This window comes from Carassius carassius, chromosome 29, assembly GCF_963082965.1.
Source record: "Carassius carassius chromosome 29, fCarCar2.1, whole genome shotgun sequence".
NCBI classification, from domain to species: Eukaryota; Metazoa; Chordata; class Actinopteri; order Cypriniformes; family Cyprinidae; genus Carassius; species Carassius carassius.
The window spans coordinates 16,520,062-16,540,139 of NC_081783.1; the positions used below are offsets into that span (position 1 = coordinate 16,520,062).

Here is a 20,078-nt window from a genome sequence, read left to right on the forward strand (position 1 = left end):
ACCGCAGACCTCCATTCTCTCAGTCTAAAGCCAGGCTGCTTTAATGGACACTTGTGTTCTTTGTTGTTCTGCTCCCACTCTTCCTCTCTATTGTTATTTGTGTTCCTCATCCTGTTTTTTTCTGTCTTCCTTCACTCTGCCGTTCATTAGAGGAGAAGTCTTCTGTGAGGAGTTGTACCCTGAGGGGAAGTACGTGCTGAATGCTTGTGGCTTGTTGCTGAAAGAGCGTAGACCTGCTGCTGACCTCACTAATAAACTCTTGCTTTCGACGACATCAGACCGTGTTTCATTGCTTTCTCACTCGGTAGTTGAACTGTATTGAAACATGGCACTTTAGCTGATGGGTCGTTTGAAACTATTAGCAAATGTAGTCGTGCACTCTGAGTGACTTCAATAGAGCATGAAGCACTGATGTGGAGCCTGAACTGAAATCACATTTCGTGGGTGTTTTGATTTATTATTTTGTGTGCATGTAGCTATGAATCTGATGTGTGAAAACAGGGTTTTCAGCCTTTACAGACCCAGAGACCCTCACCAGACTCTCAGCCAGCTCACGTACCTCAGTTAAATAATAATAATTATTATTATCTGTTAAATAACTTTAATGAAGACTATTAACATTGTTACATTAAATAATTGAATGATAAAATTAGTAATGATTGTCTGTGTCATTTTTGACATTTATACGTTTAGCAGATGCTTTTTTGCAAATGCATAGAGAGCCAACAATATGTAATGTAAATTTGATTAGAAATCTGGAAAAGGAAACCAGCCAGAGCACTGTTAGCATTTCATTATTAAGTAATACAATTAAAAACTATTAAGCAATTTGATACAAATTAATAACTATAATGAACAAAAACGCAGACAATTAACAAATAAAATGTTTAAAGAAAATAATGAAAATTTGTTTATATACATTGTTACTTTTTATTTATTTATTTGGTTAATTCTTTAAAATATATTTTTATTTACTTATGTATGTATTTTTTATTTTATTAACTTTATTTTAACTTTTTTATTTTTACATTATTAACTTAATGTAGTTATTTTTGCTGTAAATAATAAAAAGAAGTATACATGTAATTTTTAATTAATATTAATAGCTATAATTAAATCATGAATAATTGAAATGTGTAAAAATAATGAGCATTCTTAGTTAAGAAAGAATTAAATTGAATAAAATTAGAAATAAAATTATTATTAAACAATTGGAAATTGAATAGAAAATAAATAGAAAATATTTTTAAAAGCCTTACTTCAGGCCTCCTGGTTGAAAACCCTATTGCTAAAACATCACCTTATAAAATTTACTGTGCTAATCATAGTTTCTGCAGCATAATAAATATATATATATATATATATATAGTTACTCTAATAGATTAATAGATCTGTGATAGCTTGGTGTAGCAGCAACAATACCTGCAATAATACAAACTGTTGTATTTGGTCAGAAACATTGGTTACCATGGTAAGATTTTGTAAGGGGATTCATGCACCCCAGGTTTTTATTTTAATTTTTTATATCATCATCATGTACTGCACATTCCCTCACTGTGTTTGGCTTAGTTGTCCCTTGCCGTGCTGCACACATTACGTGAAGCTGATTTTATTTTCTTTAACTTTTTTGTTTGCGGTGTGCTGTGCTACTGTGGTGAATGAGAGAGGTCATGAAGGGCTCCTGTCTGCAGGCACGGTCTGCGGGTGGAAAGCATGCCCTGCTTCATCCCCAACGATCGCAGTAAGAAGAGACTGATCCAGGATACGGAGGATTGGCAGCCACGCACCGGCACCACCCAGTCTCGCTCTTTCCGAATCCTGGCCCAGCTCACAGGCACTGACTTCAGTAAGTCAGACACGTTCAGACCGCAGCCTGTCAGCACCGTATACTCCTCTCAGAGCAGTTGTGTTTCTCATTTGGGGTTTTCTGCATAAGCTCATTTGTGTCAACGGGTTTCTTTGGAAAGATAATTTCTCAGAGAGTCAGTATTTTGTGAAGTAATGTGGAAAAAGACATTTTTAAGAAAGGGTGGGAGTTAGGACTTCAAAAACTTCAATCATGATAAAACTGTTCATACTGTGGTATATCACAAGGGCATTATTTGTGCCAGAAATTCAACCACAACTATTTATTTATTTGCCCTGTAATTAAATGTTATTTTGGTTTTTCATTTTAATTTTTTAAACCAATCTAGAAACTAGAAATTTAATTTAACTTTTATTGTCTACTTTTATTTAAAACCTAATTGACACAAACCAAAAGAAGCCTATTTCTTTATTTTATTTTTTGTTTTGTTTTGTTTATTTTATTGTCTCCTTTTATTTGGAACTTAAGTGACCAAACGAAAGAAGCTTCTTCGTGATGAGATGTTTTGTTTTTTATTTTTTTGGTTAATACTCGAGTTCAAATAATGAATGAGTAACATTTAAAGTCACTGTAAAATAGCTGGTTCACGCAGACCTATGACCTTTACCATTTTAATGCTAAAATGATATTCATTATAATTTCATGTTACTGTTAGTTAATTGGAATAACTAATGTTACTGTATGAAATTATATTCATCATTTCATTTTACTTGTAATTGATTGGATTAACTAATGTTAATGTATAAAATGATATTCATTATAATTTCATGTTACTGTTAGTTAATTGGATTAACTAATGTTAATGCATCATAAAGTTAAAGGTGCTCTAAGTGATGTCACACATTTTTTAGGCTAAAACATTTTTTGTCACATCCAGCAAACATCTCTTCGCTATCCGCTAGCTGCTTGTCCCCTGAACACACTGTAAAAAAACGGGGTCTCTCTAGACACCACAGCCTCCACAAACAACAAGAAAAACAAACTGGGCTCACCCGCATCACAAAACATAACAAACTGTTCCAGCCAATAACCGACAAGAAAGATTTGGGGGTGGGGTTTGGAGGGAGGAGGAGGGAGGGTCTAGCTAGCCTCCGTTTTGTTTGACAACAATTTGAACGTCAACAAGAAGTTACGACTCCTGGCATCGCTTAGAGCTCCTTTAAGGGAAGAAGCGACACATTGCTAAGAAAAAAACTACTCAGTGAAGTTGTCAAAGTAATCTTTATTTTTTTGACTTTGTGTCAGATTTTTTTACAATTGCGTTGTATATTTACTGTGGTATAAACCGGTTGACACATTTTTAGCAGCACAGTAAATACAGTTGTAGCTCCCAGCCCTGTTCCTAAGTTCCTTAAAAAAACTCCCTTTCCTAAATCCCATCTTTACTTAGTGGCAGGGACTAATCTGAGTAGGAGGGCATGAAATCATGTCCTAGAGGACACAACCGCTGATCTGATATTAAGAGTGGGATCATAAAGAAGTGGGAAATATCGTCTATCTGTAGCTTAAAGGGTTATGGCCGAGATTTTCTCCTTTATGTGATCTAGAGCCTGAGTGGCTTTGATTTGCTCTGGAGTAAGTGGTAGGAAAGAGGAGTTCAGTCAACCATTGTTGCTGTACCGAATCTGTACATATCACAGGATTGACTCATGTTAAAAGGTGATTGGGAGTCCCTTTAAAAGCAGCGGTTTTCAAGTGTTTTGTAGCGTTGTTCAGTTATTGGCAGGGGATTTTATATTGTGTTTGTGACTAACAGTTGGTCTGATCTGTATCTCCTGCTTTCCTCAGTGCAGGACCCGGATGATGAGAACATGAAAAGGTCCAGGTAAAGAACTGTGTGAACTTGCTAATGAAGTGTGGTTTGAAGCATTAAATCGCTGGCTCTGACCTTTTAGCACCCTCATTAGGAGATCACGGTGTTCAGCTCTCTGCGGAGAGACGCTGAAAATATGCTTTGATCCACATTATGAGCCGTTGTCTGATCTGTGCATTTGCAGTATAGCTTCATACACCGAGTGCTGTGTGCCTTATAATCAGACCTTCACAGAGTCCTGCCCTCAGATTTCTGCAGAATATAAATGCCTTTCTTGCGTAACATACAGTTTCATCAATATAGTTTACAGCGTGTCAGATTCCAATTCAAATTAATTGATTTTTGATGGGAATGATGCCTCATGTGAAGGACAAATGCAAGGGTTTATGGAGTCCTATAATCCAGGAGAAATTTTGCCATCCCATTAGGCCAAAAGAGCAGAGGAATTTACTTTTAAATACAAAAGTTTAGAGTCAGTGAGATTTTTCAGAGGAAATTAAAACTTTGAGGGAGGATGCTTTAAACTGATCAAGAATGACAGCAAAGGTATTTATTATATTACATAATATTTCTGTTTTAAATAAACGCTGTTCTTTTAAAGAATCCTTAAAAAATTCAGATTTCCCCACAAAAATATTAAGAAAAACAACACTGTTAATAAAAATTTTGAATAAATCAAATTTTAAAATATATAAAAATAGCAGTTTTCTATTTTTAAATTGTGATCATTTTTAACAATATTACATTTTCTTTTCTTTTTTTTTTTTTAAATTTCTTTTATTTTTTACTGTTTTTTTTTTTAATGCACCTTGGTGGGCATAAGAGACATATAATGTGTATTTTCATTTTGAGCACAATGAATGTTTAAAGTTGAAATGAGAATTTTACAGCTTTGATACCTAAAACATTCTGAAAATCTATGAAAGCAAAAGAATTTGGATGAAATTGAATTTGGATCGAAAATGCACTTTCCTATATTCCCAGTTGATTTTATACCAAATCATTTCTTTCCACACCCTTAAAAAAACATCTTATGCATTACTTTCCATCAAAACTCTCTCTTGTGTGCAAACGCCCTTAAAACTTTTGGCTCACTAGATTGTGCCGCCAGTAAGCGTGTAGTACTCTCTGTTCCAAATCCATTTAGCAGGTTTTTCATTAAAATCAAAACCGAAAACCTGAGGGGAAAAAAGTCTGCAGATTCTGTCTGGGCCTGGTTATCTACAGATACTGAATTCTGAATTCATCACTACTTGCATATGTTGCATCTTTTATTCCTTCTTCTTTCTGTTTTGCTGTTCTCTCAACCTCATATTCATTCCCTTCTTTTGTCTTTGTGTATGTGCTGGCATGTCTTTCTCTCCTTCTGTTTTGCCCTCACTGCTCTTTTAATTTCCTGTCCTCTTTGGTGCACTAAATGGCAGGGAAAAGTTCCTCTCTGAGATTCAGAGCCCCCGCTATGCCAGGCTGAGAGACTGGCATCACGAGAGATCTGCCCGTGCCCTCAACATCAAGTCTTGAAAGCTCTGCCTCCCGGGCATCAGACGGCCGAGGTGGCTGAGATACAGCCGCGCTACATACAAGTGCACCACCGCGTGCCACCTATGGGTGAACACCGACCCCAGCTATACCAGGACAAAAAAAAGGGGATTGGGGGGGTTGTCAAGTTAATGAAAAAAAAGTAAAAAATCTATCAATATAAAAAGTACAAGTTAAAAATAGCAAAAACAAATGCAGGCATAATGGGAAAAACCATGCAAACTGAGCCCTACAGTCAAGTTCCCGTTAGGAATATCTGAATGCTGTTGGTGTGACATAGTCTCTTTCAAGTGGTACCTTTCTACAAACTGAAAATCATGTTATTTTATTGTTGTTGTTATTTTTGTGGTTGTTCAGTGGCGTTATCCATCATGGGACTGTTACTATTGCTCTTTTTTTCTTTCTGATTGTGTTGTGTAGCCCCCCTTGTGATTTGTCTCAACTTTCTTTTCTTTTCTTTTCTTTTCTTTTCCTGACTGTAATTAAGCATAATTAACTATTATGATGTCATCTGATCGCTCTTCCTCTGGATCTGTCTCCAATAAGATAAAAGAATCTGTTGACTCGTGTTTCTGAGTACATAAAACATTGTGAAACACTCTGCTGTCCTCCTTTATTTCCTTCAAGCTATGCTTGTTCTCTTTTCTTCATTTCAACATTTTTAGCATTTTATGCACTGCTGTTTTGTAGTTGTTTAGAGAAGGGATGGTAAAAATGACTAACCTTTTTAAATTAACCTATATTTATTTCACCCCAGGTTAACTTAACCTGGTTTAGATTGGTTTTTCAGCAGATAGATGATGGGTTTAGATCTTGGTAGTTTAGCTAACTAAACATTCTTAGCATTGCTTTGCATAAGTATTATGTAGAATTTCTCAAATAGATTGAACAGATTTATTTTGATCAAATTTTGTAGCTTCTGGACAAAATTTAGCGCAGTGCATTCTGGGATTGGCAAATTTACTGTAGATTTCATCCAAAACAAGGTGAGAAACGAGGGTAATTTTCAAGCCTACTGTTTGGAACAGACTTCCTGTTGTGGTTGTGCCTATGGTGCCTAAAAATATTGCCTTGGTGGGCAGCACACTAGGATTTGGAACAGAACTCAGATGTTTTTAAAACTGGGATTTGTGCAAATAAGAGATTAATTAGACATTGTTTGGATTCAGTATGCATAGATTCTAATTTTGTACAAATTTTCAGCTAGAGATTTAATCGTTCGGTATCTTGCTTTGCCCAGCTGGTATCATTTTAAAGCAGTGTTTGGCAATAAAAATAAATAAATCACAAGACAGACTTGTTTGGTTTACTTTGGATAAATGAATGACATGTTTAAGCCCAGGGAACTTCAGGACATTAATTATTTTGATAAGGCATTAAACAACATGCACACATAATCATATACACAAACCCAGTAAACTCATGAATGTGTTCTTCTTGTGTGATCTAGTAGTTATGATGAAGTACAGGATCTGGATGTACTTGTTCATTTAATTCTGGTTATGTATGAAGAAAAACTCATAAATGCTACAGTCAACTTTTTTTAGAGCAGTATGTACAGTAAGCTAAAACCACACATGGTCAGTCACAACTCTTCCAAGGGGGTCCCAAGATAACAAAATGATTTCATATGACAGAAAAAAAACTTAAAGGAAGCTATAAATATATATTTATTTAAAAATAAGATTCTTAAGCTTTTTTAAAAACCTAGATAATTGGGTAGCCTAATTTTAGAAGTGATTTCAAGCCTTTGGAACAATCAAGTAACTGTATAAAATGTTAAAACACCATGAGCATTTTTATTTTTATTTATTTATAAATTGTTGCTCTTGTTATGCCAAATTTTTATAAATAAGATTTCTCATAAAAAAAAAGAAAAGAAAAAAAGTAAATGCATTACATGTAATGTTTTATTTACAATTAAAGCAACAACAAAAAAAAAAACACCTATCTTGTATTTTAACTTGCATCTAAATACATGGCATGAAGTATCTCTTTGTTAAGGAGTGTAATTTCTGTCCAGGATGTAGATGTCAGAGGTTGTGCTGTGTAGCTTATTAACATTTTCATTGGCTAAAGCCGTTTTGTCAAGGCATGTGTACTGAAGGGAAATTTTCTTTCTACAGTCACGGAGTAACTCCCAGTCCTGCCAAGTCCAAGCCAGCAGACAAACCTGATGAAGTTGAAGGTAAGTACACTTAGAACAGACAGAATAGATTGACTCTCACAGTACACACTGACTCACGGCCCAGACTCGCTCCCACGGGGAGGACTTAACTCCCATAAAACAGACTTGTTCATGGAGCGGCCCGGCTGGCTCAGACAGGCCTGTTGTTAATTGGTAAAGTAAGACATAAGTGGCACTGATGTGTTTATAGTCAATGATAATAATATGAGTCAATTATCATGCTCTTGAGATGTGGTTTATATAAGCTGAATTAAACCATGAGCCACTCCTAATGCTCTCCTCTCATGGTATTAGCAGCATCTCGATAGATGTCTTTGTGTTATAGGTTGGTCCCTGGATAAAATCAAGCCATTTTAGACTACAACTGCACTGGTTTTAATAGCAGCCTATAAATGTACACACTTGTAACAGGTCTCTGTTGGCCCATAGTGAGGAAGTACTGGAAAAATACATGTATTGAGTTTCATTATCCTTTTTTTTGCGCCAGTTGAAGCACCAACGAATTCTGGTCCAGCCTGCCGGCCGCCATGGGTGACGGATCCCGGTTTCGCAGACCGTTACCATCCAGACAAGACCAGCACAGTGGTCACACAGCACCAAAAGCCGGTCCAACCCACTCCCATGCAGAACCGCAGCTCTATCATGCAGGCAGCACAGCAGAACCCCGCCGACTCCAGCGGCCGCACACCGCTCTGCGCCGCATGCAACAAGATCATTAGGTACGGCTAGAACTCTACCGCCTCTGGAGTCAGACTTCAGCACTGACTCAAAATTTGCAGTTAAAGAAATGGTCCACCCAGAAATAAACATTTGCTGACAGTTTACTCTCTCTCAATACATCCAAGATGAGTTTGTTTTTTTATCAGAACATATTTGGAGAAATGAAGCATTAAGCCAGTTACTCATCAATGGATCCTCTGCAGTGAATGGGTGCCGTCAAAATGAGTCAAAACAGCTGATAAAAACATCACAAAAATCCCCAGAACCCCAGTCCATTGGTCAACATGTTGAGCAGAATACACTACTTTTGAATTCATTATTGAATTTTGTGCATACCAATGTGATTAATCGCAGAAAATCATGTGATTAATCGCAATTTAAATAAATAAATAATTAATTAATCGTTGCCGTTCAGTGCAATAAACATGATAATCAGACCCAAAACAGATGTTTTTATCAAGTATGAGGTGCTCTATTCTGGAAAGGGGGTGGGGAGCAGCAGCTCGTTTGCATTTAAAGAGACAGGCATGAAACCTCTGCTTCCATTTATAATAGGCATTTTCAAAATAATATAATAAATTATCTGTGGGGTATTTTGAGCTAAAATGTCACATACACATTCTGGGGACACCTGAGACTTATTATGCCCCCTTTTTACCATATGTAATATACGTGTCCTTCAAAAGCTGTGAATTTGTCAGAAACAAATCCATCCAGAAGTTTTTAAACTTTAATTGCTTCCAACTAAAATATGAGTCTTCTGTCTATAATAATGCTCTCTCCAGTGAAAAGGTCATATTGTCCGAATAAGGAGAAAAATAAATACAGACTGAAACCATTCCTAAACAGTTAGTCATGTTTGAATGATTTGTTTGTAACAAACAGCTTTTCATTTCAAAAGACGTAATTGATGGACAGGAATTGTGTGGATTGCTCGTGGATGTTTTAGCAGCTGTTTGGACTCTCATTCTGACAGCACCCATTCACTGCAGAGGATCCATTGATGAGTAAGTGATGTAATGCTACATTTCTCCAAATCTGTTCCGATGAAGAACCAGACTTCATCTAGATCTCATATGGCCTGCACGAGGACAGATTCAGCAAATCGTTTCAGTCATTTTTGGGTGAACTATCCCTTTCAAAATCCCAAAGCTGACCACTGCAGACAGCCCAATATACCTCCAAATCAATGATGACTATGCGCTAAATGTCATTACTTACAAAACTGAGAGAAAACATGAGGAGGGATAAAAAGGTTGTGTCAAACTTTGTAAGGCAGCAATATTTCTTAAAATACGCAGAGCACAGAAATAGCGCCATGTCCTTGGGCTTTCTACCATGGAGAATCAATACAGAATGGAGTAGGTTTCTGTGTCTGACCTACTATTTCCATTAGAATGGCTTTTGCACATTGAACACTTAAGAGTGCTAAACCCAGCTGTTGATGCCCCAGCTGACCCTTTCACTTCAGTGCAAAAGCTTTTGTTGTAAGGCTGTGTTTGTGTGTCCGTGTTCTAGGGGACGATATGTGGTGGCGCTTGGTCGTTCCTGGCACCCAGAGGAGTTCACGTGCTGTCAGTGTAAAAGGGTACTCGATGAGGGGGGCTTCTTTGAGGAAAAAGGATCCATTTACTGCACCAAGTGCTATGACAACCGTTACTCACCCAACTGTGTCAAATGCAAGAAGAAGATAACTGGGGTAACTGCATTTCCTACTGTTCTGCAACACAAATACACACTGCAGTTCCTCTACTGACTGATTCAAAATGAGTAGTGGAAAAGTTTATAAAACCATTAAGGATGCTGGTATAACTTTTTGATACTCTGTCGTTCCAAAGTTTGGGGTCAGTATAATTTAGTGTAATATTATTTTAAAGAAAATAAGAATTTTATTAAGCATGAATGAATTCATTTGATTAGAAGTGATATTTATGACTTACATTTTTACAGATAAATTAAAAAATTTCCATTCATTAAAGAACCCTGAAAAATGTATTATGGTTTTAACAACAATTTTAAGCAGCACATGTTTTTAGCATTGATAATACTAAGAAATGTTTTAAGCATCAACATATTATCATGTAACATTGAAAACTGGAGTAATGGCTTCTGAAAATTCAGCTTTGTCATCACCGAAATAAATATTTATAAAATATATATAAATGGTAATCATAAAATGTTATAATACTATAAAATTCTACTGTTTAATCAAATAAATGCAGCTTAAAGGCAGGGTAGGTAATACATGTATAAACAACTTTCTTCCAAATTTGTTTAAACTTTCTTTATATATCAATGCATAATTAAAATGTAAGTACTCTGATAAAAAGAGTATAAAAATCGAGTGACTCTAGACCGTTTAATCTGTATTAAACACAGCTCATTATTTCCATTTCGGGACGAAACATAGGATTGGCTTAGGCGACTGTCACTCTCTCGCAACCATGGAAACCACCCTTTTGCCACACATGACCTGCCCACTTGCGCGTGCACGTTTGATTTGAGGAATTCAACAGGCACGGATCCTAGGAATACCAAAACAATGGCAGAGAAACAGCAAGCAAAATTCACAGTACCAGCCTATGCAGTTAGTGAAGGCAAACCAGGCAAAAAAAGGAAGACAGTAACAGTACAAGAAAAGGCAATGAACAAAAAGTCTTTGGATAAACAAAGAAATAAAACGCGAGTTAATATCAGCGTGGCTTTCCAGCGATGGCGAGAACTGAGGGAACACAAGGGGCTGAAAAGTGACTCCTTGATTGCTTTATTTCTGCTGGACAGGTAAATCTTTCTTTTTGTATTTTGATCATACATATTTTTTTCATGAAGCATGTGTCATTAGTACACGTAGCTGCGTAATATAGCTTACATAACATTACTTAGCGAGCCGTAGTAGAGGCTTTGGAAGGAGCCCAGAAGGGAGGGGGTGGAGTGAATGGAAATAATGAGCTGTCTTTAAAACAGTCGTAAGAGGTCTACAGTCACTCGATTTTTATACTTTCTTTTTCAGATTACTTACATTTTAATTATGTATTGATATATAAATAAAGTTTAAACAAATTTGGAAAAAAAGTTTTTTATACATTTTTTTTTTACCTACCCTGCCTTTAAGGGACAAATATTTTAATTTAACTTGTATACACACACACGTGTGTGCATATCTATGCAAACTGTTTCATGTGTCGTATACTGTTGTAAATATTAATATTAATTGATTTGTTAAACATTATTTGATATTTATTAATGGCTTGACAGAAATTATAATTAAGCGTTACTAGGACTTAATCGGAATAATACATTAAATATAATACAAAAACTGGAGAACGGAATACAATTTAAGGTAATTTTACGATAGTAGAAAAATATGACGGTATGTCAAAATGACCTCAAAACATACAGCTGTATATTGATTCTGATTGTATTAAGTGTGTAAAGTGTGTTTGTGTGAGTGAGAGTGGACTGATTTTCAAAGTGTGAATTCATGGATGGCGTGCGCAGCTCGCTCACACCCCTCTGTCCTCTCCGCAGGAAATCATGCACGCCCTGAAGATGACCTACCACGTACAATGCTTCCTGTGTGCTGCCTGCAAAATTCCCATCAGGAACCAGGCCTTCTACATGGAGGAGGGAGAGCCCTACTGCGAGAGAGGTGAGCGACCGCGGCCCCTCTCGCACGCCCGGCCGCACATCTTATCGACAGCCCCTGCTGAGAGCCGAGCAAGGGTTCCTGTGGTGTTTAATCATTCAAATGCTGCCAGTTCACTTCAGACATCAAACCTGCTCCATACCGGCCCTGCACATTGATTAGGAGCTTTGCTGAGAACTTCTATGCTTGAGAATCTACTTCAAATACGCCATTAGTAGAAAGCACTTAATGAAACCAATCTGTTCTTTCCTTTTTTTTTTTTTTTTACACTTTTTTTTTCATTCAAATTAGATTAAAATCATAAGACAGATTCAAACTAATGTTGACTATATAAGCACCCCACCTCAAAGTCCACTTTTTACTAACTTATTTGACACTTATATTTATAGGATTGATAAAAAATACAATTTAATAAGGCTTCGAGAACATTCCAAGACTGCTTTGAACATGCATTTTATTTTATTTTATTTATTTCGTTTTTCATAGCATATTGGCACCAACATCACTTAACTTAACTTAACTTAACTTAACTTAACTTAACTTAACTTAACTTAACTTAACTTAACTTTTCTAAACTTAAACTTAACATAACACTATTTATATATGGGAATAGTGATGTTTATGACAGCAAATGATTGAAAGGAAGAGCAGGAAACTTTTTCTTTTTTTTTGCAAATATTTTAATTTAATTAGATTTTTTATCTTTTATTTTTGCTAGTGGGACTAGTGAAAATTATGATAAGAAATTATTGGTAGGGGTAGGAAACATTAGATTGAAACCTGTTTTGCCAGTGTTTTATTTCCTTTTTTCTTTTTGCCACTTTCATTTAACGAACGAGTGAGCTTTAGAAAAGGAAATTATTGGGAAGAAGAATAGGAAGCATTAGATTCAAACCTGTTTTGCAAACATGAGCTCCTCATCTCTAAGTATCGGATATTATGTGCTACCCACTATGCCACAGCCCTTACAGCAGTTCTTTTATTTAGGATATTTTGACACTTTTATAGGACCAATTAGTCAGAGGTTAGCGAACAGGTGGGAGAAGGGGTTCAGAAACATTGTGGATCAGATTCAACTGATTTGGATTCAGTAATGAAATTTGGCTTGTTAAGCTGTGCATGTTCATTCATTTAGTTTCCTGAGTGGTAAAAAGTTTCATTTCAATTTAAGCAGTGCACTTAATCACATTGTCACATTTGTTGGGCCTCTAATCTTACATAAACAGACATTAAGCTATCTGAAGGGAGTGCATGTCTTTATTATGTAAATAGGCTTGTACTGCAGCTCCGGTGCTTTCCAACTTCGAAGAGTTTTGGTCTTGTGTCAGCAGCAAATGGGCAGCTGTTTCTGTTTGAAATGAAGAGCTAGTCTTGATAAAATTGCTGCAGTCTCAGCACCTTAAAAGGAATGTGTCTAAACTACTTACCTTGTGTACGGGACGTAAAGCCTGCCTCTTTGAAGTTTTCCGTAATGGGTGAAACTGGGCCAATCCATGTAGGAATCTGGACCAGTGTCTGTTATCACACACCGAGCATGTGAGGGCTGAGAAAATATAATCCCTTTATTTTTCCTTCCGATAACACATTTCTTTCTCCTCTCATTCTCTTAATTTCTGACCAAGCATTTCCTTCTCGCTGTCTTAATAGGCCCTTTTTGGTTGGTTTGTTTTTCTCTGCAGACTATGAAAAGATGTTTGGTACCAAATGCCATGGCTGTGACTTCAAGATTGATGCAGGAGACCGTTTCCTTGAGGCACTGGGCTACAGCTGGCATGACACTTGCTTTGTCTGTGCCGTAAGTCATTTTGATGCATTGGGACCTGTCCCGAAACTCCATCTTGCACTTTCTGCACCACACAACGCTATCAAGAAATAGTGCTCTAGCCCCTGAGAACCTAGATATTTCCCTTCAAAATTACAAATACATTGGCCATGTTTGCATGCTCTGGATTAATGTGTTTAATGAATGTGGTTTACAGCTTTTAGAATATTCTGCTTTCTTGTTCATAATCCAGATAAACTAAGACATCCGTTTAATTTTCTCTTATGGAAATGCTGGAAATGCTCTTGCCATTTATTAAATTTTTTTAGGAATTTAAGCACTTCATTAATTTTCATTCATGCCCCTCGTAGCGGCACACAAGAACACAATAAATAGCAAAATTGTGTGGTACTTTTAATCGCCTGTCTACTGATTTAAGTTCACCTCTTTAATCTTTGTCTCCAAAAAGGGGGGTTCTTTGAGAGCTTAGCAGTCTGTGTCAGATAGCAATTACTTTCACTTTGACATGCACTGATAATAACACTGAATATACCCCATAAATCATATTCACATGACAGATTAATACAGACATTCACTACCGTTCAAAAGGCTTGTGATAGTAATATATATATATATATATATATATATATATATATATATATTTTTATGTTTTTGAAAGTCTCTTATCCTCACTAAGGCTGCATGTATTTGATCAAACATACAGTAAAAACACTAATATTGTTTTCTATTTTAACATATTTTAAAATGTAATTTATTCCTGTGATGACAACGCCAAGTTTTCAGCAGCCATTACTCCAGTCTTCAGTGTCACTTTAAAACGTATTGTTTTTAAACTGATTGTTTAATGAAGAGAAATAAAAAAAAACAGCATTTATTCGAAATGGAAATATCACTTCAAATATATAATAAAAAACACAAAGGTCATTAGTGTCCCTAATTCTTTGCTGAATGAAAGTATCCATTTCATTCAAAAAAAGAAAAAAATATATAAAACAGTTAATGGCTCATCCTGCGCTCCAAACTTGTATCCAATTATAGATGCTCTCTGGAATGCTTATATTTCTCCCCCTAATATTATTGGCTTTTAGCAAGTAGCAAATGATGAATCACAGCTAGAAAAGTCATGATTGAAAAAGTTTTATTCTACTGTTTAATCCTACTTTTTTATCTCCTCAGATCTGTCAAATCAATCTGGAGGGGAAGACATTCTATTCAAAGAAGGACAAGCCACTATGTAAAAGTCACGCTTTCTCTCCGGTATGAGGCTCCGTCGTTCGTCAAGGAGGGGCCGGACCGGAGACTGGGGGGTCTATAGCTATGCCAAACAAGACCAAGTACTTTACTTGAAGCCTGTAACATATGGCTGACTGACAGAGTGATGGATATAGTAGCTCCGCTGGCTTTCACCGGCTGTTACAGCAGCTTCGATCAGCATTTACTAAGTATGTGTCATTCAGCAAAGCACAGACCTGAATATTTGGTAGCTTGCTACAGTAAGCCGACAGACTGGCCTCAGTTTTGCGGTGTTACGATGCCAGTCATTCAACTGGAAACAGCTTGGGAACTGTTACAACCACCGATGCCAGATTTTTAAGTATTTGGATGAAGTATTTTAGCTGCCCCTCCTCATCCCACTCCACCTCCAAAAGTACACCTGCAGTATTTGTCAATCCAAAGAAGACAGTATGCTCTTATACTGCTCACTTTGATTTCACTTTTCAGATATTCATCAGTTTGGCATCTGAGTGAATCTCACAAAACATGTCATGTAAACATTACACCACATTTTATATTGCATAAAAAAAATATGGCTCAACCATATGTAAGAATATGATTTTTTTGTGTGACTATTTCCTTGACAACTGAGCACATTTTCCCTCCAAATGCAATTCAAATAGCTCTAATGCAAAAATAAATATAAATATGAAAATAATTTCTGTCATAATAGTATTTGTTGTACCACCTGTATGCTGATTTTAATACAGTAAAATTATTATTAAAAAAAAATATTAAAATATTATAAAAATAAATAAAAATAAAATATAGTAAAATATCACCAATAAAAAAAATAAAATGATTAGCATTAAAATATTGTCACACACACACACGCACGGATGCACACACAAATTGTATTGTAAAATTTTACTTTTTTTTGTGAGATTTGCTCTTCTCATCTGCACTCGGATGCATATTTATCATTTAAAATTCTATCCAATCTTGTCACAAATAAGGACAAAGCATTCCCCATGTAATAAGTGAAGCAATCTAGTTGTATTCCTTTCCATACAATCCTTTTTGTAGGCCAAAGCATTGAGCATGTGATCTACTCAGACAGGATCTTAAAGTGGCCCCTCAATCCTCTAGATGCTGTGCAGCCTACTTTTTTGCTCTGCCTGATTTGCTGTGCCAGGGTACTTAAGGTAATGGCAAACCACAGAGGAATAAAACGCCCCTGGCAGCTACACCGAAATACATTAGCACTGATTGCATGCCTTTCATCCTGACCCAAGCAATGGTCTCTTCATGGCTTCAATACTAAATACGCCATTCACATTCATCTGTTCTAATCAGACAGGTAGTTCTAATTAATGAAAGGCCTGTGATACCATAGAAATGCTCTGCGTTAGTGCAAATGGATCCTGCAGTATTATATGGCCAAATTTACTTAGAGCCTGTTTGTGTTGTTCGTATATGCGGTGTTATTTTAAGCTTTGTGGCCATTTTGGTGGATTCTGCAAGCTAATGAGCAAAGCGCATGTGTGCCAAAGGTTTTGAGCAATCCTGTTTATGGATATCACTCATATATGCATAATCTTATGGCATTTCCAAACATACTGGCTCTTCTTCAGAGACTACATACAGTACCAGATGCTTCCCAGAACATCATTCCCTTATCTCCTGCACTCTAATCGGAAGAAATGCAACACTCCAATATCCTGCTCTTAGAAAGCTATATATATTTGAGCCAACAGCTAATTTTTTTTATTTTTGTATTGACGACGTGTTACGTATCAACTATCAAGTGCCTTTTTTTATAGCTTTGCAGACTTTAACTATTGTGTGTGTCACTCAGAACGATAATCTGCTGTATTGCTGTGCATATTATAGAGAGATTTTCTATGTCAGATGACGCAAATCATTTAGAAAGAAATTGTGCTAGAGACATTTAGTCAATAAATCACCTGCAGTCATGTTGTTGTGTGCTGACTTACTGTTATTCCCAAGGCTGCTAATTGGATCCAAATGTAAAATGTGTCATGAAATATTGTAGATGTTGCGAGCACGAATCACTCGACTCTCTTTTAACAATATATAATTTATTTACATCCATTTTAGGTTCAATTACTATACATACCTTTTCTGAAATTTCATAGAGAGATATATATACATAAGGCCAAGTAAATACTTGAAAGCACTTAGAAACGAATTTCCAAAATTCTACCCACAAATCCATACCATTGTCCAAAAAGTACAGAAAGCCTTCTGCAGAAGAGGGCTTTCTATTACCACAAACTCATCGACGACAATTTACATTGACGAGAAAAATGATAAGTAACTTTACCAAAAAAAGGAAAAGAAAAAGAATAATAGAAAACAATTGTACAATTGCATAAGCGCTGTGGCATGTAATAAATACAGCATTTTGACTTGCAGAAAGGCAAGGAACATTGAATTGAGAAATCGAATTGAACATTCACAGGAAACACAATTCTACGGTTTTCAGTTAAAAAAAGAAAGAGAGCATTCTCACACGTTCATTTACACAGAACAGCTATGAATGAGGCTGACAAAATGTACAGTCATAAAGAGAGATTGGTGGTTATTTTAGTGAATATCATGGCATCTGCTTTATTCAGTGTTAAAAGCTGACTTTGTGAGCTCATGATTTTTATGTCAGTGAAAAAGAACAACATCGATGAGAAATCCGTTGCGCACTCAGTAATATTCACAAATGCGTGACGTGTCCATTTCATCTGAATTGTTTGTAAACCTGAGTGTTAGGAATTTTACAATTTTTGCACCAAATCTTTGTCTAAATACTCTGACAGAAGTATTATTTACTGGTGCATCTGTTTTCTCATGACGTAGTGTTGAGGATCAATTACCCATAAACCAACAGCCTCAGGACGAAACAAAACGACGGTGTACAAACTTATGGCGAAAACAGTCTAAACCGCAAACACTGCAGAAAGAATGAACTCAGTGCTATATAACCAATGAACAGTAGGCAAACACTTCACAGGTTATACTTTGACAAATGTTACGTCAGTTGACTTGTCTTTTTTGGCTTGTTATTAAAATATCATTTACAATTACTTTACAAAGTGCTGTATTAAATATTTAAATCGTTTTACCAGTGAAATGCTCAAAATGAACAAGTCATGAGATCTTGAAAGAAAAAAAGATGCATGTTGAATTTAGGAACGTGGTACTTGTACTCCCCAAAAAAAAGAATCTGAAAGAAATGCTCCAGATGGCTCATACACTTTGGTTGCGCAGAAATGCGTCACATGAAAAGTACTTTTCTACAAGACAATGATGACTTTTGTAGATTAAAAACAAAGAAAAGAAAATAGCTGACTGGTTAATTGTTTAACAGAAATCACAGAGTGAAACATGGTAAAAAAGCATGAAAAGAAACTGCACAATTTGGCCTTTAACTTGAGTTCTCTGTTAGCTGAGTGAAACGGGCCTGTGTATTTCCACTTGCTGCGGAGAGAACGTGCAGGACTCCTCCAATCGTCTCCAGACGTGGCCGTCATTACTGGTCGAGATGAAAGCGGCCAATTTATGATCCAGAGTTACTCACAAATCATCCTTCATTTGGAATGAAATAGTCTCAATTTCAAACACACACACGAAAAAAAAAAAATAATCTGACAATCTTCAAACTGTGTAATGCACATTCATGGCGTGTTGCCGTTCTACATGGTGTGACAGTTATGCAGAAACAAAGCACATGTGTGATGGAGGAATTTAGAAAAATACGACAGCTGCTGAGTGTCGATGAAGTTTTCTTGGATGGAACATTTTCTTTTTGGGGGGTGATGAAAATATTCTTTCTCCTATAACTAAGAATCTGCCCTGAAGCCAAAATGGCTTTCAGAGAAACGTAGACTCATTAAATATGAAGGAGAATAGCAATGAAACATTTGGTAGTATTGCATTTTCTGTTTATAAAAGAAGAAAACCTTTCCAACGGGGAACTTCTTTATTTTTATTTTCTCCTTCATAAACGAGGGATTCTATGGACTCGGATGAGAATTCTAGTCTCGAAAGGGTTCCATTGACATAAGACGGCCGTGGAAAAATGCTTTGCAGAACTTCTGAACCCTATTCTCAAAATTCTCCAATGTTCTTTAAAACAGCTAGGAAAACATTTTGAGGTCCCTGATCACCCATCTCTTCAGCAGCTAAGCTGTGCTTATTTACTGATTATCCACCCGGATCAAAACATGTATCATTGCATTGAGGTGAATTTTGGACGTTATGGCTTCATGAACACACACGTTAAGTGCACAGGGGCAGAGGAACAAGTGATGGCTCTCACCAAAAACGCTTTACTTCATGTTTTCGACCTGAAATTTAGCAAATGCTCTAAAATTTTAAATGCTTTGTGAGGTAAGAACCGTGTCGGCCAAAGGAAATTGTCATCGATATGTGGGTTTGCATATTGCTAAATGGTACACATTTACAAAATGCATGTCACAAATCTGAATAAGTTCGCTAAATATTCACCTTGCCTACATAGCGTACGTTTTCCGCTTGATATCGTTCAAACCGATTCGTTTTAGTTTCCAGTCTGATATTAATATATCAATGTGCCTAACACAAATGTGGTTAGAAAGTACATATTGGTCAGTGATTGAGGGCAGGACCAGAATCACAGAATCTGGGAATTTCTATACACCATTATTTTCAAAACAAATGGATTTTTGTTCTGAGAAAGGGGCATTTATCTCAGTCACAGTACATCTAAAAGCCCTGCCAGGTTCCTCCTGAGCCTGGTCTTGTTTTATTTATTTTTTTCTTTGTTTTTCTTTTATTCCCTATTCACTGGGGAAGTGGCCTCATATAGTTGGGTAAACCCTGTTCTTTGATTTGTTTCTCATCTATGGTGGGGCGGGCAGAGGGTCGCGTCCTTCCCCCACCCCATCACTCAGAGTTTTAATGTGTCAGCACTCCCCGTCTGACACCAGGAATATCATGGCCTCCTGCTTCCCAATCTCAGCCATCACAGCGGCGAGCTGATTGAGATTACCGCTGTGGAAGTGCTGGGTCTCCCATAAGTCCAGAATCACTGATGTGGGGCTCGCTTTGGATGCAAAGAAACTCATGTGCCTGGGGAAGAAAAAACGGAAATGGTCAGTCCCATTGCAGTCTGGACAGACAGAGTCTTATATCATATTAAAAAGTCTTGCAGTTTATGTCTGACTTTTAAGCATCATGACATATGCATATTATTATATTTAAAAACTAGAAAAACATATTACAGAGTCTCAAGTTTTACATTTAATTTTC

At 36.4% G+C, this 20,078-nt stretch overlaps 2 protein-coding genes across 6 annotated transcripts in view; one reads left to right on the plus strand and one right to left on the minus strand.

Moving 5' to 3' along the window:
• Positions 1 to 15,485, plus strand: part of LOC132109749 (PDZ and LIM domain protein 7) — a 35,555-nt gene extending 20,070 nt beyond the window's left edge. Inside the window, exons 6-11 of one of the 2 annotated variants that reach the window (XM_059516072.1) lie at positions 7,346 to 7,406; positions 7,888 to 8,126; positions 9,646 to 9,826; positions 11,656 to 11,776; positions 13,453 to 13,568; positions 14,733 to 15,484. In XM_059516072.1, coding sequence (XP_059372055.1) covers positions 7,346 to 7,406; positions 7,888 to 8,126; positions 9,646 to 9,826; positions 11,656 to 11,776; positions 13,453 to 13,568; positions 14,733 to 14,819 — 805 coding nt within the window. In that variant the 3' untranslated portion in view covers positions 14,820 to 15,484. Of the gene's footprint in view, positions 1 to 7,345; positions 7,407 to 7,887; positions 8,127 to 9,645; positions 9,827 to 11,655; positions 11,777 to 13,452; positions 13,569 to 14,732 lie in introns of both variants that reach the window. The other variant, XM_059516073.1, reaches the window with a different exon arrangement.
• Positions 15,486 to 18,013: 2,528 nt separating this feature from the next.
• The window catches only part of LOC132109747 (netrin receptor UNC5A-like), a 196,021-nt gene continuing 193,956 nt past the window's right edge, over positions 18,014 to 20,078 (minus strand). For all 4 annotated transcript variants that reach the window (XM_059516068.1, XM_059516070.1, XM_059516069.1 and 1 more), the window contains one exon: positions 18,014 to 19,898. In XM_059516068.1, the coding sequence (XP_059372051.1) occupies positions 19,733 to 19,898 (166 nt within the window). In that variant the 3' untranslated portion in view covers positions 18,014 to 19,732. The remainder of the gene's footprint in view (positions 19,899 to 20,078) is intronic.